General features: G+C 44.0%; 1 protein-coding gene across 24 annotated transcripts in view; it reads right to left on the reverse strand.

Moving 5' to 3' along the window:
• Positions 1–26,597, reverse strand: part of ADGRL2 (adhesion G protein-coupled receptor L2) — a 278,687-nt gene that overhangs the window by 11,340 nt on the left and 240,750 nt on the right. For 16 of the 24 annotated variants that reach the window (XM_075320253.1, XM_075320252.1, XM_075320232.1 and 13 more), the window contains 4 exons: positions 8,397–8,488; positions 5,042–5,086; positions 4,788–4,814; positions 2,276–2,444 (listed from right to left, as the gene is read on the reverse strand). In XM_075320253.1, coding sequence (XP_075176368.1) covers positions 2,276–2,444; positions 4,788–4,814; positions 5,042–5,086; positions 8,397–8,488 — 333 coding nt within the window. The remainder of the gene's footprint in view (positions 1–2,275; positions 2,445–4,787; positions 4,815–5,041; positions 5,087–8,396; positions 8,489–26,597) is intronic. The other 8 variants (XM_075320239.1, XM_075320236.1, XM_075320235.1 and 5 more) reach the window with 1 other exon arrangement.

The following is a 26,597-nucleotide window of genomic DNA, read 5'->3' on the forward strand; positions in this document are numbered from 1 at the left end:
TCTTGCACAAGCGCCAAGAATCCAGCAAGAACCTTGCACAGAGGAAGACTGTCACACACAAGAAAATGACTGTCCTCCAAGACCATGACCCTATGTTACTGTCGGTGCCCATCAGGATTGTGAAAGCTCCATATGTCTGTGAATGCCGGTAGTGTCTGTGTCAGCCTGGAGTAGATTTTATATCATCATATCCTTAAGCAATTTTAAAGCTGGGGAAAGAAAGCCTTCTTTATGGAATAAAATGAGCACATATCCGCAGCCGCGCACAGCTCCGATGACTCACTGTGCAGTATACTTTCCAAAAATAGCTTAAAAAATTGCACAATGTTGACCCGCAGTAGGGATCGGGACCACGTTATCTTCCGAATTTCTGAACCGCTGGCCCCTTCCCACAGAAAGGCATGATGGAACTTGTAGTTTAAAATTACCTTGAGAGACACCGTTGAGAGAATTGGAGTTGGAGCCGTAATGGATATTAACTGCCTGAAACGTCTCAGAACTAGGACAATACCAATCAAAATGTTATTTTGCCCAAATAACCCTCGTCGCCAGGACCAGCTCTCTCCATAGCTATATTGCTGGGAATGCACATTATCTGTCTGTATTGAACATCCCTCTGTCATTACAGGTAAAATTACAGCTTGTTCGAAGCAGATAGAAACGCAACGTTATCATCTTGTCAAGTCAGAAACATAATAGTTTTCACTTTCACAATTCTATCTCAATTTGGTGACCGACTAGTAATAATGGAATAAAAAAAAAAAAAAAAAAATACAGATAGCAGATAAAATATGTAGAGAAGGACGGGATATTATGTGGAAATGTTCCACCTTAAAAGGTCATCGATATATTGTGAGAAAATCCAAGTTATAAAGCAAATCTCCAGATATCCGGTCTTCTGCCAAGAGCTAGATTACCCAACTTTCAAAAAAACCTCCCCTATAAAAATAAAACTACTACCATAAAAATTTGTGAAATTATTAAAGTGAAAATGAATTCCCCTAAAAAAAATATTTTTTTGTGGTTCAAAATACAGATTTTTTTTTGCTATTTGCTCTGTGCGAATTCAGCAAAATGTCAGCCATCTGCAATTGACTGTTTGATGAACTGTAGAAGACCAGGCTCATGGTTAAAATCAAAACATTCTCATACCTCTGTGTCTGTATTTGTATGTAGTATATTATGTTTGATTTGCACACTTGTATTTACATGCTGTTTTTATATGCACTCCTCATTGGTTTTAATGGTGGTGACGTGGACTAGGTGTACCTCTTTAAGACAGGTGGTGGTTTCCATCCTGCCACATGGACCAGTTGAAGCACAATAATATGCGAAACGGCCGTTGTCCTTGAAGGGGCCTGCACCTAGCTCCTCTCCTGCTGTTTAATCCTGCACATTTGTACAATAAAGAAGACTTTCGGCTACATTTTGGAAAGTGTGGTCTGATCTTTCTGTGTGGACTCAAAACAATATTCATCTGACCGCTCACTCATCCCGCAACACCCGCAGCCATCCCTCCAATTCTCTGCGCCTTTTCATTTTCTCTTCACCTGTTGAGGGCACCTTCTTCTCTCCATGCAGATCCATCACAAGGCGAGGCACCTGAGTGATGATACAGGGTGCAAGGACGACAGGGGCCTTATCGCTCCGGAAGCCCTAAGCCTGGAGTGAAAAGGCTAACACGGAAAGGGGAAAAGAAGAGGGGCAGAGAACTATACTGCGGGAACGCTAACACAAGTGAGTGGTGAGTATTTAATTTGAACTATTTTTGTTTTAAAAACCCTACGTTTATTAGGTTCTAAATTATAAGAGAGACCTCCAGAGTACGGTAAGGAATATTCAAGTCCCATCAAATAACTGTGAATTGAATTTCCCTGTAAAATCCATGTGATTTGCTGAATTCGAATCTCAGCAGATTGGATCATCTGGAGCCATAACTATAGGTTCAACTTTTCAAAAAAGTTATAGTAGGCTTCGGGGGTTGTGACATTAAAATAAGTGGCCAGCCACGTAATCAATGGACATAGTTCTTGAGTTGCTGATTTCCCAATATGAGACAACCTCCTCTAATAAGTGAGCGGTTGAAGTTGATTTTCTCATGGTGTGAGACTAACATGACTTTGGGCTGTACGGCTAACCAAAATTGACTTTATTTATGGACAAATATCCATTATTATTATTATTTATTTTTTTAATTGCATGTGGCCTTAAATAAACTATACACGTATCCAGACAAACACTTTGCTATGTTAAATGTCGTTCTTCGCACACTTACTTTCTTCTGAAGGGCACAGTGAAATATAAAAATAAACATTCCTTGGAAGGCGTTGAACACTGTGAAGAGGTACGTCATTACAACAGTCTCTTCATTGATGAGGAACAGACCGAAAGACCACGTAACTCCGAGCAGACACATAAGGGCGAAAGCACCAAGAACCCAGGATCTGAGAAGAAACATTGGAGAGGATAATGATTACATCTGTGTGGAATGGAAACTTTCAAGAACGTACAAACTTTTCGTCCATTGTTAAACATTTCTAGCACCAAGCTAGAAAAAATTGTCAGGAACATCACTGTAATACATACAGCCTAATAATATGGACGGAACCGGCATAACCTCTGTGGAATATGAAGATTGGCTGAATTCAAAATTAGGAAATGGATTTACATTCAAAGTGCTATGAGTAACACTCAAAAATACAATCCAGGCTTCATTTACCCCCCACAAATTTGTCATCTTCATTTATAGCCAAAGCTCATTCGGTCGTCTAATTGGGAACGTGGCTCAAATAAACTTCAAAACTAAAAAATGCATAGAATCTAAAATCTCACAATTTTCTAGTTTTGCAAAATGCAACAAAGCAAAGAGAATTGGACGAAAAAGTCAGACATTTTTATATTTCAAAATAAGAGTTAAATGATCGGATGTAACCAAAATGTACTTAGTACTCGTAACTAGTGATGAGCGAGCACTACCATGCTCGGGTGCTCAGTACTCGTAACTAGTGATGGTAACTAGGACCCATAGAAGCGCCACACTAGCGCAAAACGGTCACCGTTGTCCGAGGCTTCAGCTCCCCCTCCCTGCACTACATGTGAACCGTGTTTACACAATCAAGAATACTTGATCCACATTTGAACTACCATGCTCGGGTGCTCAGTACTCGTAACTAGTGATGAGCAGGCACTACCATGCTCGGCTGCTTGGTGTTCGTAACGAGTGATGAGCGAGCACTACCATGCTCAGGTGCTCGGGCCTCGTAACTAGTGATGAATGGGCACTACCATGCTCGGGTGCTCAGGCCTCTTATCTAGTGATGAGTGAGCACTACCATGCTCAGGTGCTCAGTACTTGTAACTAGTGATGAGCGAGCACTACCATGCTCAGGTGCTCAGTACTTGTAACTAGTGATGAGCGAGCACTACCATGCTCAGGTGCTCAGTACTTGTAACTAGTGATGAGCGGGGCACCACCATGCTCTGACCTTGTAACTAGTTATGAGCGGGCACTACCATTCTCGGCTGCTCAGTGTTCGTAATGAGTGATGAGCGAGCAGTACTATGCTCAGATGCTTGGGCCTCGTAACTAGTGATGAGCGGGAATTACAATGCTCAGGTGCTCAGTACTCGTAACTACTGATGAATGAGCACTCCCATGCTCGGTACTCGTAACTAATGATGAGTAAGCACTACTATGTTCGGGTGTTCGGTACTCGAAAAGAGCAGGTTAGTGGAAAACGTCATCCCGGAAGATCTGTCCAAGCGCCCAACCTGCTCGTTTTGAGCATGGTAGTGCTCGCCTATCACTACTGCCATGCACATTAGATAATGGGTGATTTTGGCCATAATTAATAAACTGAAGTTTGTTATTGTTAGAAAAGTAGGAATTAGAAATACCGGTCATGATATTTCCAGGAGTCCATCATGACAGCACCACAGAATATATCAGGGTGCTGTGATAAGGGACGACCTGGAAAGTAGGAATTAGACCTACTGGTGGTAATATTTCCAGGAGTCCATCATGACAGCACCCTTATATATTCTGTGGTGTGGTCATGAGGGACAACCTGGAAATTAGGATTTTAGATTTCCTTGGCTGATGAGCACTAGTTGCATCATTGGTCAAAAAAACCCATCACAGCCAAAGCTATTTGAGGTGGGTTTATTTTTTCAGCCGTTGACCAATTATTTTTCCGACCACATTTGTCTCATGTATTGGGGCCTTAAGATTTCTGAAAGAGTCTTCAATGCTTTTGCTGAGGATCAATAAAGAGAAAATCAAAGTGAAACCCATATCACATGCCTCTATCTCCTGTTGATAGTTTACATATATATTCCTGAAGGTTATTGATAGCACTTATGTAAATCTTCAGAGTATGAATGTGATTTATGGATATTACGTAGTCCTTTACAAAGCAGCTTTCAACTTTCGTTCAACCTTAAAAAGGGAAAATCTAAGGATCTTGATTACATTTTCACAAATCTAGAATTTGCCTTTACGCTTATGATGTCTCATCACAAAAAGCTGAAATGAGTATTAAAAAAAAAAAAAAAAAAAATACATTGATAACGTAATGAAGCACGACCTGACAACCACAATGAGAGGAACACAAAATACAAAAAACTACGGATAAAAGGACAAACGCGGCCGGAGACGAGAGAGGTACAAATCCACAAATCCATGTAAAACCCAACGGAAAAATGAACTGAAAAAGAAAAATGAAATGGAACGGAGGACGAGGAAGGTTTCAGTTAGGGCATTCCACATCTAGCTAATGGTCTCTTACTTGATAAAAGGCTTATTATCTTCATATCTAGAGAGCATTACAAGCAGAGGAGAGAAATCAAATTGTTAGAGACAGAAGTGGAGCAGAGGAAAAGGAGCATTTTTATACAGAAAGCAAAAAAAAAAAAAAAGGGGGAGAAGGACGGAGTGAGAAATTTACCAGTTATACAAAAAAAATAGACTGGGATTGAAATAGGGATATAAAGGGTTCTATTAATTTCATGCTAGAATTGTGAATGTAAGGATTCACCTTACCCAGGTAAGTCTGTATTATAGTAGCCGTCACATACACGATAATTACTGGAGTGGATGAGACAACGGGAAAAGAAGGAAAGAAAGAGAAAGATGCTAAAACAAAAACCTCTCTACTATCATGCAACATGCAATGAGGCGGATTATATTAGAACACAGCAACAGAAAGACAAGCCTAGGCCCTAGCGTAAAATACCCCCAGATCATGGGAGTTAAGCTCCATGGACCACTTAAAAAGATAACGCTTGGAATAGTTAAGCTAAGCCAAACCTCCAAATACAGTGGTTGTCCGACATTTCCAAAAAATTGGCATTACACCAGGAAATAGTATATACATATATATATGTGTCCACCGCCGTTAACTTGAGAACGGCGGCAGCTATAGGCATAGAAGTGGTGTCTAGGTATAGTAAAGTATCCATGCGCTACGCAATGAAACCACCTATAGAGCCACCTGGTGGAAAACAACGGAGTTAGCATTTTTATCTCAAAAACAGAACGGGATAGAGGAAAAAAGTGAATTACAAAGTTGTAGGGCATCATCAATTCAATACGAATCGACACCTTGCATACAGAAATGCTATGATTAGAACCTGTAAAACTCACAAGGCTGCGGACGTGAAGCGATACCTCATGGAGACCTTCCTACAAATCATTGGGTATGGTGGCTTGCACATTGTGCAATATGGTAAGTGACACGTTTGCACAAGCATCTGTGATACATCGTAGGTCCTGCAATGTTGGTGGAGGGGTCGCATACACCCCTGCTGTTTTATGTGACTTCACAGAAAGAAGTCCAATCATAGCATTTCTTTATGCAAGGTGTCGATTCCTATTGAATTGATGATGTCCTCCAACTTTTTTTCTCTATCTCGTTCTGTTTTCAAGATAAAAATGCTAACTCCGTTGTTTTTCACCAGGTGGTGCTATAGGTGGTTTCATTGCGTAGCGCATGGCTACTTTACTATACCTAGACACCACTTCTATGCCTATAGCTGCCGCCGTTCTCAAGTTATCGGCGGTGGACAGGATATTAGTGGACACACTGTATAAAAAAAAAAAGTATCATTCATGTAACAACTAGCTTCAGCAGTAACCTTTCATGCATCCCAATGTGACTGCTAAAGTCAGTGATTGGCTGCAGCGGTCAAATGAATAATGGCTGTGACGTCATGATCCCAAGACTTGGTGAGGATCACACGATTAATGGTGGTTTGGATAGCTTTGTTTTTTTAGTATTTCCAATTTTTACCCAAACTTTGAAAATTTGGACAACCTTTCTAATCGGACGTACAGTAAGTCGGATTTTTATTTGCAATGGCCTCTACTAAAGTCAGCAAAGTCACCAACTTCTCAAGCCTAAGTCCTGGGATAACGGAGGTAAAACTGAACCCTTACAGCAAAAATGGAAAAGGCCAACTCCTCAAGAGGAGCATCAAAACATAAAACTCCTTGCATGGCCTAAAAAGCCTAAACCTGCAAACATGGAATGCAACGTCCGGATAGTTTGGCATGGATGACAAAAAAGCTTACATTACATTACATTTCTGCAGTCACTTTATGTGACCGAATGGTGATGAATCAACAGTGAGCAATGTGCACAGGATTCTCCTTACACTTCCAGCTCAAGAAGGTGGCCAAGTAGCACAAATATGCAATTTGCAAACTGGCCGAATATCTTCTCATTTGCTTCTCAAAGCGTATGAGAATTTAATCGACACGTGACTGCAAAGAACCAAATCGTAGTCACATGTCCTCCTACAGGAAATAGGGGGAATCCTGACAGTGAGCACAGGAACTTTAGTTGAGCCTAAAAAACACAAAAAGCTTCATAATTTCTATACCCCAATAAAGCTAGAGTACTTTATAGAGAAATTGCCAAATCTACCCTTTTGATTCAATGGTCAGAAACACCAAAGCAACCAGGAATTAATTTTCTTGATTTAAAATATATACCGTATTTTTCGTTGTAGGAGACGTACCGGATTATAAGATGCACCCCAAATCCAGAGCAAAAAAAGTGGAAAAAAATGGTTTTCGTCTTGTAATCCGGTGGTGTTTTACCGGAGGGGGCAGTAGCGATGGTGGAGGAGTCACAGGAGGCAGGGGCGGTGGGTGTGCCAGAAACTGAAGGCTGGGCTGGGGCTGAAGCTGTGGCAGAGGCTCGGGCAGCTGCTGTGGCAGCGCCTGTGCGCGGTGAGGGCTTCAAAGAAATGGCTCCCCGGAGTCAGCGCAGATTGAGCTCTAGGGTCAATGGCAAGCCGAGGTCTCATCTGCGCAAGCGCCACCTCTGGGCGCCATTTTACTGAAGTCCGCCACAGGCAAATCAATGGGCCGGAGGCGGTGCCTGCGCAGATGAGAGCTTGAACCGAGAGCTCAAGCATTATTTGAAGTCCTCACCGCGTGCCCACAGAGCCAGTCAAGCAGCTGGAGACACCGCACAGCCGCTGCAGCTGCCGGAGACCTCGCACAGCCGCCCCAGCTGCCGGAGACCCAGCACATCCGCTGCAGCCCCTACACAGCGCCTCAGCATTCCCCCAGCCTCTTGCGACCCCTCTCCACCACCCCAGTAAGCAACATTCAGATTATAAGACTCACCCCTCACTTTCCACCCACATTTTTGGGAGGAAAAGTGTGTCTTATAATCAGAAAAATCCGGTACATATTTTTTCATAACCGCAAACTTATTTTTAATCTATAGACTACTAAATACCTCCCTCCACTCTTCATCCACAAGCGATTGTTTACAGAGAGCATCGCATTCGTCTATCTACAGAAAACTCTTGACGCATCTTACAAGTTTTAGCAATGAAACCGCCAGAACATTTTTTTTTTAAAGGTCACACAATAACACTCGGGGATGGCATCTAAAAGGCTTCTGAACTCACGTCTCCTTCAGAAGAATTCAAGTGGCATCGAGATTAAAACAAACATTTGTTTAATTAGTTGAATATATACGATAATCTGCAAGTTAACATTAGTATTAAAGAGTGAATTCTCAGAGGAGAGCTGGATTACGAGTGGAAAGTACTTACAATCCCTACATCACAAAGCCATTTAGCAAAACAAACCTCACATAATCATATCAGCCTTGTGGACGAGAACATCATTTTAAACTGCATTTTAAATGCAAATGAAATTACCCTATTGCGATGGAGTACTTTAATTCATTTATGCAATTTTGTAGCATCATTTCAGGGAACAAATGATCTATCTTTGACCAGTGCATACAACAACTGGAGAAGAAGCGTGACGCTAGCCGGCTTAATGGACTACTGACATCTCTATTGCTGACTGATAAACTGCCGAATGGTGAATGCAGAATTCCTGGTCAGAACGGATCACGCAGGTCACTTACTTAATGTTTTCCAGGCGGCTGGAGTCTGGTTTTAAAGTATTGGAGTGTTTCACCATTTTGCACAGCGTGATCACCAGGAACACAAGGTTGAGCTGTTAAGAAAAAAAGAAAAAAACAAAAAGTTATCAATATGCAAAATTGAGATCACAGTGTTAAGGCCACTTCACACAACGAGATCACCAACGACAGCATTGCTACGTCACAGTTTCTGTAACGAAACAACGACTTCACCAGCGATCTCATTATGTTTGACACGTACCAACGATACGCCCCCTGCTGTGAGATCGTTGGTCGTTGCTGAATGTCCTGGGCCATTTTTGGCTCGGAGTCCTGCTGGGCAGGATGGATCTGTATGTTTGACACCTACCAACGATCTCGTTAACGACCTAGATGAGAACTTAAAGTGTGACACGTAGGCGTGTAGTTGCGTCACCTTTTCCGCGCCCCCTCTGCACCGATTGGTTGCGGCTGAGAACAGTACTGCGTTCTGATTGGGTCATCATCATTTCATCCTTTGTCCCTTTTTGAGCCTTGCTTTGAGGATAGAACCTGCGACTTCACCCGGATTAATTCGTACTTTGTTCCCGATTGCTTGCTTGTTTTTCGGATCGAAGCTGAAGTCGCAGGTTCTATCCTCAAAGCAAGCCTCAAAAAGGGACAAAGGATGAAGCGATACAAAGTTGCCTTCTAGGCCAGCCACCTAATGAGAACACAGTATTGGCCACCAATCGGAGCAGAGGGGTGTGGAAAAGGCAACGCATATGCACGCCTACGTGGCTTACAGCGTCAAACACCGCGCCCATATTCGAGGTTGGAATCGTTACATAGCTGTTGTGTGACAGGGTCCCAACGACCAACGAGATCGTTTTACAGGTCGCTGCATCGTTACTAAAGTCATTGGGAAAACGACTGTGACATCTCACCAACGATTTAACAACGATCCGAAAACTGTGACGTAGTAACGATCTTGTTAACGATCTCGTTATGTGTGACTGGACCTTTAGGGAGTAAATTCGACAGTTCGGATAACAAATTTGGCTTTACAGGATTCCAGAAAGACAGCGGATTTTTATTAAATGTTGCTTCTAATAATTTTGGTGCCATTTACAGTCAGATGCTTAATCACATTTACTCTAAAATATAACTGAAAATTTGGGGTGAAGTTATAGTCAAAGAAGTTCTGTAACCCCCGCTTCCTCCAAGATGCCTCTCCCGATTATCAATACTCACCACCAGTATTAAAGGTGCTATAGACATGAAAGTAACGTCGGCCGAATCAACCAACACTTGATGTCATTGAAGGAAGGATTGGACATTTTAAAGCTTTTGAGTTCTGACCCAAAATGTTAGACTACGGAATCATCAGTGAGGACTACTACAGGGAGGTCAGCATGGCTGTAGGAAAGCTCGCACAATGCAGCTGCACACGGCCAGTGGAGAAAGACGTTCTGCGCATGGAGACAGAGAGCCGGCTCCTTAAACCATTTACAGGCAAAGTGACGCTCCATGCAAAGTTCCCATGGGAGATTCCACCAACCCCATCCCCCCTCTCTGGAGTTCGTTCTCGTCCCTTTCCCAACACCCTAAAACCTTTAGTTCCCGGTTCTCGTAACCAGCAGTTGGATGCTCGGCTGGACGAGACTCGAGAACCCAAATATAATGGAGGTTCATGGGGAACTCTTCTGGAAAAATGCTCAAGTCACCCATAGACTTCCACGAATCTCTCCCATCCAAGCATCCAACTACTGGTTACGAGCACTGAGTAGGGAAGTGCTCACTCACCACTACTTGTGGGATAACTTCTGCCTTCCGGACAAGCTGACGTTATGAGCACAAGATGGCGCCATGGAACCGTAACAGCATCGAAAAAGTATGAAGCCACCGGAAGGTGAGTATAGGAAGGTGAGTATAAGACCGGGGGCAGGGGATTTACATTTAAAGTGCCACTCCAGCAGTGAAAGCAAAAACAAAAAATGCTTGAGTAGTGCTTTCAATATTGTTAGGTTGTCAGCAAAAAACGAAACGTGAATCTGCTAAAATATGAATTCGGTACATCACTCAAACTTGATCAGGAAATATAAATTGCATCAAAGTTATTCTATATAGGTCTTATTATATTTTAGGGTCTCTCCTGACTTCAGAGCATAGTATACATAGGGTAAAAAGAAATACTTAAGAATCAATACTCTCTGGCCCTAACCTTGCCACATGGTCATTCTGGTCTAGTTGGTCACCTTCCAGCCGCAGGTCCTGCTGGGTTTTTACTGCATTCAGCACCCACTAGGCCTAGCAACCAAATGCATATCATTATATACACGTCATTATATCCAGTGAGGTCAACTTAGCCTAGGCCTCTTGTGGCATTATGACGTGTGGGGCTGCAATACTTAGTGGGTGCCAGAGGTGTACAGGATCCAAGGAGACCAGTGGCATGAAGAAGGTCAGATCGAACAATGAAACAAGATGCCACAAAATAGAGGCCAAGTGAGTTGATACACATGGCACTTCTGGGTGCTATTATCCTGAAGCCCACTGGAGGGAGATCAATGGGCCGGAGGCAGCACCTGCACAGATCAGAGCTTGAGCCGAGAGCTCCATCTGCGCACGCAAAGTCTCCTGACGGCATTATTTGAAGTCCTCACCACCCGACAAGGTGGTGGTGCTTAAGTAGGGTCCAAAACCGTCTGAAGTAGATGTAGAAACTTGGCACTTAAGATAAATGTGAATAGTGGTCTGTTATTGAGAAGAACTTGTAGAACCAGCACAAGCACAGATGTTTTGGTCAAAGACCTTCATCAGTGTGTGTGCAGGGGGTCCTCAAGAAGGTGTAGCAACTGGCGTAGTCAGGTATGACGCAGTGTCCACCGCTGTCTATGTGGCAATGCCTATGTGGACATCGCATCATACCTGACTACGCCAGTTGCTACACCTTCTGAGGACTCCCTGTACACACAGTGATGAAGGTCTTTGACCGAAACGTCTCTGCTTGTGCTGGTCCTACAAGTTCTTTTCAATAAAAGACCACTATTCACATTTCTCTTGAGTGCCAAGTTTCTACATCTACAAAATAGAGGCCACCCAAACTGACTCCAGAAATATATTTGAATTTATTAAATCACAAAACACGAGGAAATTTTTAATTTTCAGATGGATTTCAGATCCCACAATTTTAGGTTGAAATTGGCTACAGCCATTTATGTGTAATATCAGAAGACTCTAGAGGATAAGGAAGAAATTATAGAAAACAAATTGTTATCAAAGTCATTTCTTAGCGTTTTATTAGTCTTGTAGGATCCAATAAAGGTGAAGCTCAATTTTTTTTTTTCTAACTACAATACACTTTATCCCAAAAGCCGATCCACAAGGACCATCAGTCAATGTGACTCTCTGGACAACGTAGACTATTAAACGGCCGTTCCTCTTTAACGCTGAAGCAAAAACAGGGTTATTATGATCTATAACAAAACATGTCTAAGGAGGCCCGGTGACCGCTGTTCAAACTATTGGATAATATGTGAGACGGTTTGAGAAAAGAAGGGCAGTCGACCAAACACTATAAAATGCAGCCTACAAAAAATTCATTTGGGAAATCTAACAATGCACATTAGACTGACATCAGGACCATCGCTTTGAATTATGTCTCTCACCAGTTACGTTCATTATTAATAAGGTTCAAACATAGTTTGCCAACAGAATGGAAAGAATGAGCAAAATAAGAGTGAACATTTAGCCATCGTACAAAGGAGTTTTAAGTGGGGACTTAGGGACACACGAGAAATAAAGCTAAATGGAACACAGAGGACTTGTAAGGGAGAAAGGAAATATGGCAACAGGACGCCGCGGCCACCTACATCTGCCGCCAAGCCGCATCCACCGCCGCTCTGCCCGGTATACATCCACTTCATCACACAATGTATCAATTTATAACATTCTGTATTCTTTAAAAATATATCCCCCCCTCCAAAAAAAAAATAAAAAAAAAAAAAATAAAAAAAAAAATCACTAAATATCAATAACCTATGCTAAATTATTATACTCAAAATAAAAAAAACTCAGCTTATAGTCCCCAAAAGTGAATATACAAATCCAAAAATTCCTTCAGGAGTGTGGGCAAAGCCACCAAAGGGAAATTAGTGACAAGACCAAAATATATAAAAAAATCCAAATGGTTTTATTGAAAATAGTATTAAAAAAAACAAAAAATCATGCAAAATAGTAATAAAGACAGGGAGGTACCCAATTAGCAGCAAATATGAAAAAAGACCAAATATACTATTATAAAAAGTAAACTAACACAATGCAAAAGATAATAGAATGCAAGGGCAGTAAGAATTGGAATTATATGAAATGTGCCAGTGCAAAAGATATCCTCCAAGAAACCAAATACATTGTGAACGTTAATAAATATACAATCTGGGGGCCAATCTTGAAATAGGCCCAAAAGTGCAAATCAAATAACAGGTAATTACCTTAGTAGTATATGATCAAGTGATGATGCAAATAACTAATTCCAACGTACATTTCGTCCGCAAGTCAATTCCTCAGAGGGCGCTAATCAACGTACGTCGGGATTAGCGGTATGCAGCATCACTTGACCATATACTACTAAGGTAATTTTTATTTGCATTTGCACTTTTGGGCCTGTTTCAAGATTGGCCCCCTGGTCGTATATATATATATATATATATATATATATTGACGATCACAATGTATTTGGTTTCTTGGGGGATATCTTTTGCACTGGCACATTTCATATAAATCCAATTCTTTACTACCCTTGCATTCTATTATCTTTGGCATTGATTTGGATTACTTTTTATAATAGTATAATTGCTCTTTTTTGCACTGCCATTTGTATTTGCTGCTAATTGGGTACCTCCCTGCCCTTATTACTATTTTGCATGATTTTGTCTTTTAATCCTATTTTCAATACAAATTTTGGATTTTATTTATATACTTTGGTTTTGTCACTAATTTCCTTTTGGTGGCTTTGTCCACATTCCTTAAGGATTTTTTGATTTGTAAATTATTACACTGTTTTGAATGAAGGGAAACAAAGAGCAAAAAATATATATCAGGAGATTTTGACACAGAGTGATGTAGTTGTAAAAAGAAATAAAATGTTCTGTATAATAATATTTATATATATCGATATCTATATATCTATATCTATATCTATATCTATCTATCTATCTATATATATATATATATATATATATATATATATAAATGTATTATACAGCAGTCTGGAAAAATATACAATTATGTCTATTGGACGAAGGTGGAAATGTTTTCGGAATTGTCCTTTATATTGCACCAATAGTACGGACTTTTTCAATTATTTTGATATTAAAAAAAACTGTCTCTTGTTCAAAATAGGAAGAAAAAAAAAATAGTTTAAAAGGGTATCGTCAGCAGGATTTCACACCCAAACTATTTATATGAGCATGTAGCTTCTTCAAGGACGAGTGTAGCCATATTTTTACATGGCCAGACCATTCCCCCGTTACTAACAAATCAGCATTTGAATGGATATGCAAATGAGGTTGAAGAGCTATTTGTAGATCTGAAGCCTCCGTCACTCCAGCGCTATTCCACACACAGTGCCGCCTCCTCCTGCTGGACTGATGGCTCCTTTACCTGAAGTCACACAGCACAGAGGCAGGAAGTCAAGCAGGAAAGCAGGAGGCGGCTGCGCTGGGCAGGGAATAGAGCTGGAGTGATGGAGATTTCAGATCTACAAATCGCTCTTCAGCCTCATTTGAACATCAAGTCACATGCTGATTTGTCAGGAACAGACCGGCGATGTAAAGATCTTACAAGATTTGGGTTTGAAAAAGTATAACGCATAAATGGTTTGGTAAGGGTGGGAGGAAGGAGGGTCAAATCCTGCTAACAAATTCTCTTCAAGGCTGGATATAGACTGATAGTTATCGGATCAATGCCAAACTTGGGTTAACTTTTGAAGCAGTTTTTATTTTCCTAAAGCTACATCCAGAAGTAGAATCAACAGGAAAGAGAAGTATAAGGCCGGGCTCACATCTTATTTTCAATTACATTCAATTATTGCATGAACAGAAAAAGAAAATCATAGCAGACAGCAATGTCACCAAGTGGACTCCACTGACTCTAAAGGGGGCTTTACACGCTGCGACATCGCTAATGGGAACTCGTTGTGGTCACGGAATTAGTGATGCACATCCGGCCGCTGTAGCGATGCCGCTGCGTGTGACACCGATGAGCGTTTTTGCATCGTTGCAAAAACGTGCAAAATCGCTCATTGGTGACATGGGGGTCCATTCTCAAATATCGTTACTGCAGCAGTAACGAAGTTGTTCCTCGTTCCTGTGGCAGCACACATCGCTCCGTGTGACACCGCAGGAACGAGGAAGCTCTCCTTACCTGCCTCCCGGCCACAATGCGGAAGGAAGGAGGTGGGCGGGATGTTACGTCCCGCTCATCTCCGCCCCTCCGCTTCTATTGGGCGGCTGCTCAGTGATGTCGCTGTGACGCCGCACGGACCGCCCCCCTTAGAAAGGAGGCGGTTCGCCGGTCACAGCGACGGCGCCGGGCAGGTAAGTATGTGTGACGGGTCTGGGCGATGTTGTGCGGCACGGGCAGCGATTTGCCCGTGTCGCGCAACAGATGGGGGCGGGTACCCACACTAGCCATATATATCGGGACCAATATCGCAGCGAGTAAAGCCCGCTTAAGGCTATGTTCACACACTGCTATTTTTGCGGCTTTTTTTCTGCAGGCAAAACTTGTTCTCTTGGCATTGAAGAAGCTGTATATAAAGAGTATGCTTTGCTGCTTTTTTGCTGCATTTTTAGTGCAGATTATGTGTCATTTATCTACAGTAGATGTTTAATAAAGTTAATTTAATTCACCCAAAAAAGCAGCAAAAATACATGGTTGTGTTTTTTTTTTTTAACTCACTGATTTCAATGGTGAAAAAACTTTGAAGGAGTTGACACTGCAGATGTTAAAAAGCAAGCTTTCCAATTCAGTCAAGAAAAAAAACCCCTAATCAGTTGTGTGCATAAGATTTCTAAAATCTCACACCTTTTGCAGGTACTGAAAAAGTAGCTTTTAATTTGCATAAAACCCCCCACGAAATAAACTTTGCAAAAATGCAACGTGTGAACACGGCTTAACAGAGTCCATCGAGTTTCCCAGATTTTTTTTTTGGAAACACAGCACATCAAGCATAGCTATTTTATCTGACGTTTTTACTTCCTTCCCACCACCCACTCTCCAAAACCTATATATGGAGTCCTTCGTAAATATTTCCCATTCTTTATGGATTCTCGAATGGCTTAAACTACCATGAAAAATAACCTGCTACAGAAAAAAAAAATAATAATGTAAAAAAAAATCCACTATCACCAAAACAAAACTACCACCAAAGAAGCTTCCTAAAAGTAGCACAAAAAGTTCATGTGTGATTCCAGTGCAAAAAAGTAACTTTGCAATTAAAGGATAATGCCACCCAAATGTCATTCCCTAAGGCCCTGTGCCCACGGGAGAAAATACCTGCGGAATTTTCTGCAGGTATTTCCGCAGGTTCACAGAGCAGCTCCCCGAAATGCGCAGCTATCCATTATTGTGGAATGGTTGCGGAAAACCTGCGGGAAAAACTGCGGAATTCGAGCGCTATTCCTGTGGATTTTTCCCCCTGTATCTCCATAGTAGAAAGGGAGGAAATCTGCAGGAAAATCTGCAGGAATAATTGACATGCAGTTCTTTGCGGCTGCGGGAAATCCACATTTTACGCAGGTGAAAAATCCACAGCATTGAAACAGCACTCCCCAAATACCATAGGATAACAAGGGGAGTGTCTGTACTTGCGTAAACCCGCGGATTTATCTGAGAAATCTAGAAAATCCGCAGGTTTTCCGCAGCAAAATGCACAGGTATTTTCTCCCGTGGGCACAGGGCGTGATAGTGGATTTCATCCACCAAACCTAAAATAAACATGGGGCATGACAGGATGATCTCCGAATAATGGTCGAGTTTTCGCGTCAGTTTTTTGTACCTCTATGAAGAACGGTGAACCCATTCTTTGCATCGCCGTTACGAGGCAATAGCTGAATGGATAAGACTTGGCAGAACTCATCTGAGTAAATGAAATACTAGTTTTACTCTCAAGACAAATTACGTTCACTTTAAACCAATTAGAAATTCTTGTAAGAAGAGCCAGAACGAAGATTGATGTCTGCGCGTTCAATAGGTGATCAGTCTTTTAATCATTAAAATAACTACATACGAAACCTGAAGAGGTTTCTCCAAGTCATAAGAACCCCCCCGGGAGATCCTCCGCATTATAAATTGGCATTTCAACCTTCACCAGTTTCCCGACCCACCAGGCAGAACCTCCAGATGTGGAGCATTTATGAGAAATGTTAAAAGTCAGACTATAGGAAGCCTCGAATTCTGCTCACCACACCCAGTGTAATTAGAACAATGTGCGTTTGTTGGAATTGTTGGGAGGGTGGAAGCTCCAGCTTGGCAATCCGCCATCCCGTCATGTAAGAACTCCAAGAAAATAATAACAGAGACAAGGGTGGTGTATTTGTGTTTTCGTTTTGGAAAGTGCATCGTCCGCCAAAGACAATGGGCAACTTTTTTCCACATTTTATAGGTCACATCCCGATAACACAATGGGCAGAAGTTACTCATAGACTGAAAAGTTTATAAAAAAAACACACCTGAAGGAAGGCGTCTCGAATGACGTCAAATCGTGCAACAGGATTCCTGAACCTCTTAAGAACGCCATCTGCTTAGTGGAACTACCAACACCAGAAACGTAACCAATGTCAACGTCACTCAATGGCTTCAACCTAAATTATCTCTTGTTGATTCCTTTCTGATATATTTTTATTGATTGCTAACATCTTAACGGGGACTTAATGACCTAGTCTTAGGAGATGTCATCAGTATCAGATTGGTTGGGGTCAAATACTACATATTCCCATAGCCTAGAAAATAAAACATACAACTTTGTACAGAATTAAACATTGTACAGAGCCGAAAGTCCCATCATCGCATACTACATATGGAGCGATCATACTCAGATACTGTAACTCAGCTCTCACTGAAGTGAAGGTGATCAAAGAACAGCCCCATAAAGCTGAGGAGTCCAGGCTCAACTGTAACATTCAGCATCCAAGGGACTTGCTAACAGCTGATCAGCGGTGGTGCGAAATGTCCATTATTCCAAGGAAATGTCATCAATATGTCATCAGTAAGTCTTTGAAAGCCCATTAATAATTGAGATCTATAGGAGGCTCAACATGAGGATCAAAAGATTGTTAAAACACCAAGGTTACTTACCGGTAGCCGGATTTTCCAGAACCCATGACAGCACCACGTGATTATATGGGTGCTGTCATGGGTTCTGGAAAAAACAGCTACCGGTAAGTAACCTTGGTGTATTCCATCAGTAAGTCTTCAAAAGCCCCTTTATAATTGAGATCTATAGGAGGCTCAACATGAAGACCAAAAAATTGTCAAAAGACTATTTTTCTTGCAACCAGGACCTACTCAACAGGTCTATCAAATGGTGCACATATATCATTCACAAATACATGACAAATATCTCAAGGAATTGGATTTTACAGCACATGACACATATTTGAAGTTTAAGTACCTTAAACACATTCCCTCTGACTTAATGGTCAATATATGATGAAGGGATGGTGGGAGGAAGGGAAGGATTATGGAAGGCAGTGAGGGTGAGGGGGGAGAGATTGTTTGGGAAGGGAGGAAAGGTGCGAGGGAGAAAGGGAAGAAGGGTGGCGGAAGGAAGGTAGAGAGGATGAATATGGAGAAAGGAAGGTAGGGAGGATGGATATGGAGCAAGGGAGGTAGAGAGGAAGGATATGGAGAAAGGAAGGTAGAGAGGATGGATATGGAGCAAGGGAGGTAGAGAGGATGGATATGGAGCAAGGGAGGTAGAGAGGATGGATATGGAGCAAGGGAGGTAGAGAGGATAGATATGGAGCAAGGGAGGAAGAGAGGATAGATATGGAGCAAGGGAGGTAGAGAGGATAGATATGGAGCAAGGGAGGTAGAGAGGATGGATATGGGGAAAGGTAGGGGGAATGCGAGAAAGGGATGGTGGAAGGAATGCAGGAACAAAGAGAAAGAGGGATGGACAAATGGAGGGAGTAATGTAGGGAGTGGAGAGAGGAATGGCGGGCGGGGAGAGAGGAATGGCGGGCGGGGAGAGAGGAATGGCGGGCGGGGAGAGAGGAATGGCGGGCGGGGAGAGAGGAATGGCGGGCGGGGAGAGAGGAATGGCGGGCGGGGAGAGAGGAATGGCGGGCGGGGAGAGAGGAATGGCGGGCGGGGAGAAAGGAATGGCGGGCGGGGAGAAAGGAATGGCGGGCGGGGAGAAAGGAATGGCGGGCGGGGAGAAAGGAATGGCGGGCGGGGAGAAAGGAATGGCGGGCGGGGAGAAAGGAATGGCGGGCGGGGAGAAAGGAATGGCGGGCGGGGAGAAAGGAATGGCGGGCGGGGAGAAAGGAATGGCGGGCGGGGAGAAAGGAATGGCGGGCGGGGAGAAAGGAATGGCGGGCGGGGAGAAAGGAATGGCGGGCGGGGAGAGAGGAATGGCGGGCGGGGAGAGAGGAATGGCGGGCGGGGAGAGGGGAATGGCGGGCGGGGAGAGGGGAATGGCGGGCGGGGAGAGAGGAATGGCGGGCGGGGAGAGAGGAATGGCGGGCGGGGAGAGAGGAATGGCGGGCGGGGAGAGAGGAATGGCGGGCGGGGAGAGAGGAATGGAGGGCGGGGAGAGAGGAATGGAGGGCGGGGAGAGAGGAATGGAGGGCGGGGAGAGAGGAATGGAGGGCGGGGAGAGAGGAATGGAGGGCGGGGAGAGAGGAATGGAGGGCGGGGAGAGAGGAATGGAGGGCGGGGAGAGAGGAATGGAGGGCGGGGAGAGAGGAATGGAGGGCGGGGAGAGAGGAATGGAGGGCGGGGAGAGAGGAATGGAGGGCGGGGAGAGAGGAATGGAGAGCGGGGAGAGAGGAATGGAGGGCGGGGAGAGAGGAATGGAGGGCGGGGAGAGAGGAATGGAGGGCGGGGAGAGAGGAATGGAGGGCGGGGAGAGAGGAATGGAGGGCGGGGAGAGAGGAATGGAGGGCGGGGAGAGAGGAATGGAGGGCGGGGAGAGAGCAATGGAGGGCGGGGAGAGAGCAATGGAGGGCGGGGGGAGAGCAATGGAGGGCGGGGAGAGAGCAATGAGGGCGGGGGGAGAGCAATGGAGGGCGGGGAGAGAGCAATGGAGGGCGGGGAGAGAGCAATGGAGGGCGGGGAGAGAGCAATGGAGGGCGGGGAGAGAGCAATGGAGGGCGGGGAGAGAGCAATGGAGGGCGGGGAGAGAGCAATGGAGGGCGGGGAGAGAGCAATGGAGGGCGGGGAGAGAGCAATGGAGGGCGGGGAGAGAGCAATGGAGGGCGGGGAGAGAGCAATGGAGGGCGGGGAGAGAGCAATGGAGGGCGGGGAGAGAGCAATGGAGGGCGGGGAGAGAGCAATGGAGGGCGGGGAGAGAGCAATGGAGGGCGGGGAGAGAGCAATGGAGGGCGGGGAGAGAGCAATGGAGGGCGGGGAGAGAGCAATGGAGGGCGGGGAGAGAGCAATGGAGGGCGGGGAGAGAGCAATGGAGGGCGGGGAGAGAGCAATGGAGGGCGGGGAGAGAGCAATGGAGGGCGGGGAGAGAGCAATGGAGGGCGGGGAGAGAGGAATGGAGGGAGGGTGGGAGCAAGGGAAAAGAGAAATAAGGGAGGGATGAACAGAGGGAGGGATGAATGATCCACAAGACAATCCATAGGTAAGCATGATGGCTCAGTGGTTAGCATTGTTGCTAACCACTGAGCTTGAGCTTTGCGGTGTTGAGTCCTGGGTTCTACTCCCATCAAGGACGTCATCTGCAATGAGTTTGCATGTTCTGTGTTTGTGTGGGAGTGCTCTGGGTTTTTAGACTGTGGACACTGATGATGTCTGTAAAGTGCTAAGAATTATTTGTGCAAAGTAAAAAAAAAAAAAAAATAATATAAAAAATGCACAAGATTTGCCAACTTTGTTAGGCCCTTCCTTCACCCCGATCCTTTCCTTGGCTGATTGTACTATTTTTTTTTGCTTCTGGACCCTTGAGCCTGAATACGTCGGGACCTTCTATAAAGTGCAGGCGGTGACTGTGTAGATGAACCGGGCTGTCCTCAGGATGGGACTGTGATGCCATGCAAGGCTTTTCGGCTTCTTCTGCCCGGGCAGGGTACAAGTTCTGCTGTGTGTTTTATAACCTGCTCAATTGAATCATGTCTGCCTGCGCCTTGCATTTAAAAATTCATTCCACACAGCCTGCAGTGCTGACATGGATCTGATAAGACAGTGGAAGAAAAACACTATTCTAAAGTAACCCAGCTGAACTGCACATGTTCTGACCCAAATTGTCCTCCCTGGAGCTTTTGTTACCTGGCGAGTGTATGGTCCTAAAACTGCACTTGTGTCTCGATATCTTTGCAGCTAGCCAGGCAGAAGACAATGTCTCCCTGGGACTGGCAGGCAAAGAGGTGTTTCTCTAAAGAAGGTTTCTAAATGAGTGCGCGAGACTGAACTCTTTGTGAACTGGATTAATTATTAAAGACGCAGATGGAGCTGTCCGAATGATAAGAACAGATCCTGACGTGTCATGATCTAAGATTTCATTAAACCATTTCAGGCATACTAATGGTATCCCAACGCTCATTACTTACATGCTCCCTCTTCATAGATATAATAACCCAACCACCATAGCAATGGCAGCCTGCGCTAGGACAGCGAGGCCACGAGAGCTGCTCATCCTATATGTGCAGAGCAATGGAGGAGGGAAAAATATATATATACACTACAGACCAAAAGTTTGGACACACCTTCTCATCTCTAGAACAACTATTAAGAGGAGACGTTGTGCAGCAGGCCTTCATGGTAAAATAGCTGCTAGGAAACCGCTGCTAAGGACAGGCAACAAGCAGAAGAGACTTGTTTGGGCTAAAGAGCACAAGGAATGGACATTAGACCAGTGGAAATCTGTGCTTTGGTCTGAGGAGTCCAAATTTCAGATCTTTGGATCCAACCACCGTGTCTTTGTAGAAAAGGTGAACGGATGGACTCTACATGGCTGGTTCCCACCGTGAAGCATGGAGGAGGAGGTGTGATGGTGTGGGGGTGCTTTGCTGGTGACACTGTTGGGGATTTATTCAAAATTGAAGGCATACTGAACCAGCATGGCTACAAAAAGCATCTTGCAGCGGCGTGCTATTCCATCCGGTTTGCGTTTAGTTGGACCATCATTTATTTTTCAACAGGACATTGACCCCAAACACCCCTCCTGGCTATGTAAGGGCAATTTGACTAAGAAGGAGAGTGATGGGGTGGTACGCCAGATGACCTGGTCTCCACAGTCACCAGACCTGAACCCAATCGAGATGGTTTGGGGTGAGCTGGACCGCAGAGTGAAGGCAAAAGGGCCAACAAGTGCTAAGCATCTCTGGGAACTCCTTCAAGACTCTTGGAAGACCATTTCCAGTGACTACCTCTTGAAGCTAATCAAGAGAATACCAAGAGTGTGCAAAGCAGTTATCAAAGCAAAAGGTGGCTACTTTGAAGAACCTAGAATCTAAAATATAAGACATATTTTCAGTTGTTTCACACTTTAAGTATTTCATTCCACATGTGTTAATTCATAGTTTTGATGCCTTCAATGTGAATCTACAATTTTTAGAGTCATGAAAATAAAGAAAACTCTTTGAATGAGGAGGGGTGCCCAAACTTTTGGTCTGTACTGTACACAGTGTATCAACTCATGTGCAAATCACTACACTGCCGAATAGTGCAAAACTCCTGGAAAAAGAAGCAATGGTCCGAGAATATAACTTAGAACGACTGGAGGGCAAAGTAACTGCAGGAGAAGAATGGCTCTCCGGCACGCCGACCTGATTGCCGCCTGCGGTTTCATTTTTGAGTTAGGGAATCCGGCTCCCTAAGGCCCCGCACTTTCAAGGCTAAACGCTTTACTGGATAATAATAATGTTGTAGCTGGTGGTAAACAACGCGGGACTCCAGCTGATCGTGGTCAATGGATGCCCTTTACCTGCACTTCTTTTCTTGGGGGGGAGGAAGATATCTCCCACGTTTTACAGATCACTTGCTAATCGTTGAGCGTCTCCTTAAGGAGATCGTAGATGTCTTTCGGATCAATAGTCTGACCGGGTCTGTACTGCTCATAGCACAGCGAAAATCCAAAAAGCATTGGGATTATAAAACTGATCAATAAATTATAATCAGTATTAATGGCACAATCACCATATTGCATCATACTAATAAATAAGGCAGCTTTCACATTGCGCTTTAACCTCCGTTCAGTGGTCCCGTCGGAGCTTCCGTCCGAACACCCCCGCAAAACGTGTTTCGGATGCATGAGCCGACGAGGCCATTGACTGTAATGGAGCAGACAGTCAGCGTGTGCTCTGTCTTGCACCATTTTCGGGCCTATACGCTTTCTACGAGGCAGACTACGTCTGGGTGTCCGCTTGCAGAAAGCGTATACGCCCGAAAATGGTGCAAGACAGAGCACACGCTGACTCCATATGCTCCATTACAGTCAATGGCCCCGTCAGCTTATGCGTCCAAAGCACGTTTTGCGGGGGTGATCGGACGGAAGCTCTGACGGGACCACTGAACGGAGGTAAAAGCGCAATGTGAAAGGGGCCTAAGAGTCTGTCCAAACGGTGTCCTAACATGATGCAAACAGCAGAAACTGGTCCCAATCACTAAACTGCAAGAGCTTTGATCCCATATTTTATAGGGGATCTTTAACTGAAATCTTTTTTGTTATTCCAGAGTCAATTCTGCCATCAACGAGGCCAACGCACTTTGCCCTAAAACACTGCAAAGTGTCCATACTGTACATGTCTGTGCCTGATGGACACCAAATGGCACCAGAGCCCCTACTGGTCTTTAGTCAGGAACTGTAGGGACTAGATATGCCGCTATATGTGGTTTGTACACAGACAGAAACATTAACTATGGACTTGTATCTATCTACTCTACTTATTTTGGGTTGAACAAATTTAAGAGGTTTTCCATCCCCCTTTTTTTTATGTCATAAACGTCTCAAAATTGTTTATTTTTTTTTTCTTTAAAGCCCATACCATACGTACTGATCCTCCACCGGTGTTCCCTTCCCTCAGCTCTCTCCCTCTACCAGCAGAGTTCACATGTGACTGGTGCAGCCACTGGCTATCGACTGTTGGTCACCAATTGGACACGTGCCAAACTCCACACAAGATGATAACCAGAGGTACTGAGGAGTGGCAGAAGATCAGTAGGCGAGTACTCTTTGTTTTAAAAAATACTATTGCAGTTTATATAGTACAAAAAGATGGGCCACCCCTTAAAAGCATAAAATCACTTTACCAAAATATATGCTTGTCATCTGGGAAAGCTGGCTTTGGAATCAAAGCGTCAAATTTATGGAAGGCAAGTTAATAAAAAAAATCAAAACATCAAAACGAACCCCAAGTCACACTTAAGTAATTTTAGCCCAAATGTCCCCAATTCGATGGATGTTGTCTAAGAACATGAACTATTCCTAAATGCCTGTGATGAGCAATGCATGACTTTTACTAAAGGGAAGAACAGACGAGACGCAGATCCTGTGTAGTTGGACACTTGAGGACACCCACGGGAATCCCTCCTGAGCTAGTAAGAAAGACTCGCTAATAGTTCAGGAAAGCGTCTCCACCCAAACACTGTCATTTTCCTAAACAGATACAAAGATGGAGTGCGCATTTGTTATCGGCTCTATAATAGGTTCCAGGTGGTGAGAAACCTGGACCAGGAAGAGCCATAAATCTCTGCTACCTCCATAAAGGCTACGGAAGACTTCTCGCAGATGTTTCCAGCCGATACACCAGGCTGTGTACATTTCATCCTGACATCAACGGATTGTAAGAAACGGGCTAGACACATTTTTACAAGTCAAACGGGAAACTTAATAGGGTTCGGCCTCACTTGAGATTTCCTAAGAAGGAGCAATTACATCAATTTGTCATGTTCAACGGCAGTTGTGGCCTCATAATGAAAAGGACCCGAGTGAAAAACACGTGAGGATGACCAATAATCAATAGGGGAAGCTACTATCGCAGTATATCCTACTGAAGAGGTGTCCATCCACAGCACCAGGCTTGTTCCTACACTAGAGCCCTTTAGGGATTAGTCAAAAGCACTAATGAGGGGGCAACATGGGATTTACAGAAGATCCTATTCTAAAAATTGTGTTGACTGCTCTAAAACCCTTCTGAGGGATAATTCAGGAAAAGAGGGGCATAACTGGCTACTCTTGGTAGGTGACAGTGGAGGCCGGTGACATAATGTTACCAACTGCGTTTTGGACCTTCAATACAAAATACTGATTGTGGTTCTCAGTATCACGCTTTCTAGATAAAAAAAATGGCAATAGTTATAATCAGCCACTCTTTGGTGTTTTCTTTGTTTTTAGACATAGAGGTGGCTCTCGGCCCTCACTGTCATTTGTGGGCATAATGGAAGTATCTTTGGCAAATGACTTTAAAGGGATTTCCAGTGAAGGTAAAGGTTTGTATCCAAAGGTTAGGTGATCATTAGTGATGAGCGAGCACTACCCAGCTCAGGTGCTTGGTACTAGTCATAACGAGCAGTTGGAAGTTTGGAAGAGTGCGACTCGAGTACCCAAGTATGATGGAAGTAGGGAACTCTTCTACAAAAAATGCTCAATGACTTCCATTAAACCAAAAATCTAACTGCTCATTATAAGTACTGAGCACCTAGCCAAGGTAGCCCTCGCTCATCACTAGTGACTTACATAGTAGCGCTCTCATCACTAGTGACTTACATGGTAGCGCTCACTCATCACTAGTGACTTACATAGTAGCGCTCTCATCACTAGTGACTTACATGGTAGCGCTCGCTCATCACTAGTGACTTAGGCTGCATTCACACCTCCGGTTTCTGCAATGCGGCACACTCCGGCACTTTGCAGGAAAATCGCAACCGTTTTTTTTTGCTGCCGGTTGCGTTTTTTCTGCATAGACTTTAATTAGTGCCGCAAAGCCTTGCGTTCCATCCGTTTTTTGCCGCATGCGGCAGATTTAGCCGATGCGGCGGCCAGATGGAACGTTGCCTGGCACGTTTTTTCGTGCGTCAAAAAAAAAAACGCATCGCGCCGCATTCGACCGATGCAGCGCATTTTTCAATGCATGCCTATGGCGGCCGGATGCGGCAAAAACCGAATCCGGCCGCCGCATGCTGTTTGTGCCACTGCGCATGCTCAGTAGCATGCTGCAAGCGGCAAAAACCGGACGGGCCGCATGGGAAAAACTTATGCAAAGGATGCGGTGTGTTCACCGCATCCGTTGCATAGCTTGCACAGCCGGATTGAGCCGCAGAGCTCAAGCCGGATGTGTGAAAGCAGCCTTACATGGTAGCGCTCGCTCATCACTAGTGACTTACATGGTAGCGCTCGCTCATCACTAGTGACTTACATGGTAGCGCTCGCTCATCACTAGTGACTTACATGGTAGCGCTCTGTCATCACTATTGATAATATATAATTTGATGAGGATTCAACCTCTGGCACCCGGTACTAATCATATCTCCGTTATCATGAAGCGGTGATGCGTCCTCTCTTTATTCCCTATGGGGTTGCTCAGCTCTGTGCTTGGCTTTCTTTCTGGCAGCCCTATGTAGAGTGAATGGAGTGACTGAAGAGAATGCACCGCCACTCCATTCTAGAAGAGATAAAAGTGGCCTTTCTGCCAATCGGTGCGGGTCACAGAGGTCAGACCTCCCCACCAATATATGTTATCACCGCTTTCACCGTTATCACTGTTTTTTAGTGCCCATGTTTTATACCAAGCGTGTGCTTTTTTTTTTCTGCATTTTTCTTTACATTCACATTACAAATTATTTGATTCATCGATCATATATAGTAGAATAAGAAAGATGCAAAAAAACAAAGCCAAAAACATTAAAAACACAATGAAGCTTATAGGAGCTGGAAACTGGTAAAAAAAAAAATCCAAAAACTGGCTGACAGAAGACCAACACGAGAAAAGTTTAAGAAGAATATTAGAGGAAAAATATACAGATTATATTGTGTTTTATATTAAAAACACC

This window comes from Anomaloglossus baeobatrachus, chromosome 8 (assembly GCF_048569485.1).
Source record: "Anomaloglossus baeobatrachus isolate aAnoBae1 chromosome 8, aAnoBae1.hap1, whole genome shotgun sequence".
In the NCBI taxonomy this organism is placed as follows: domain Eukaryota; kingdom Metazoa; phylum Chordata; class Amphibia; order Anura; family Aromobatidae; genus Anomaloglossus; species Anomaloglossus baeobatrachus.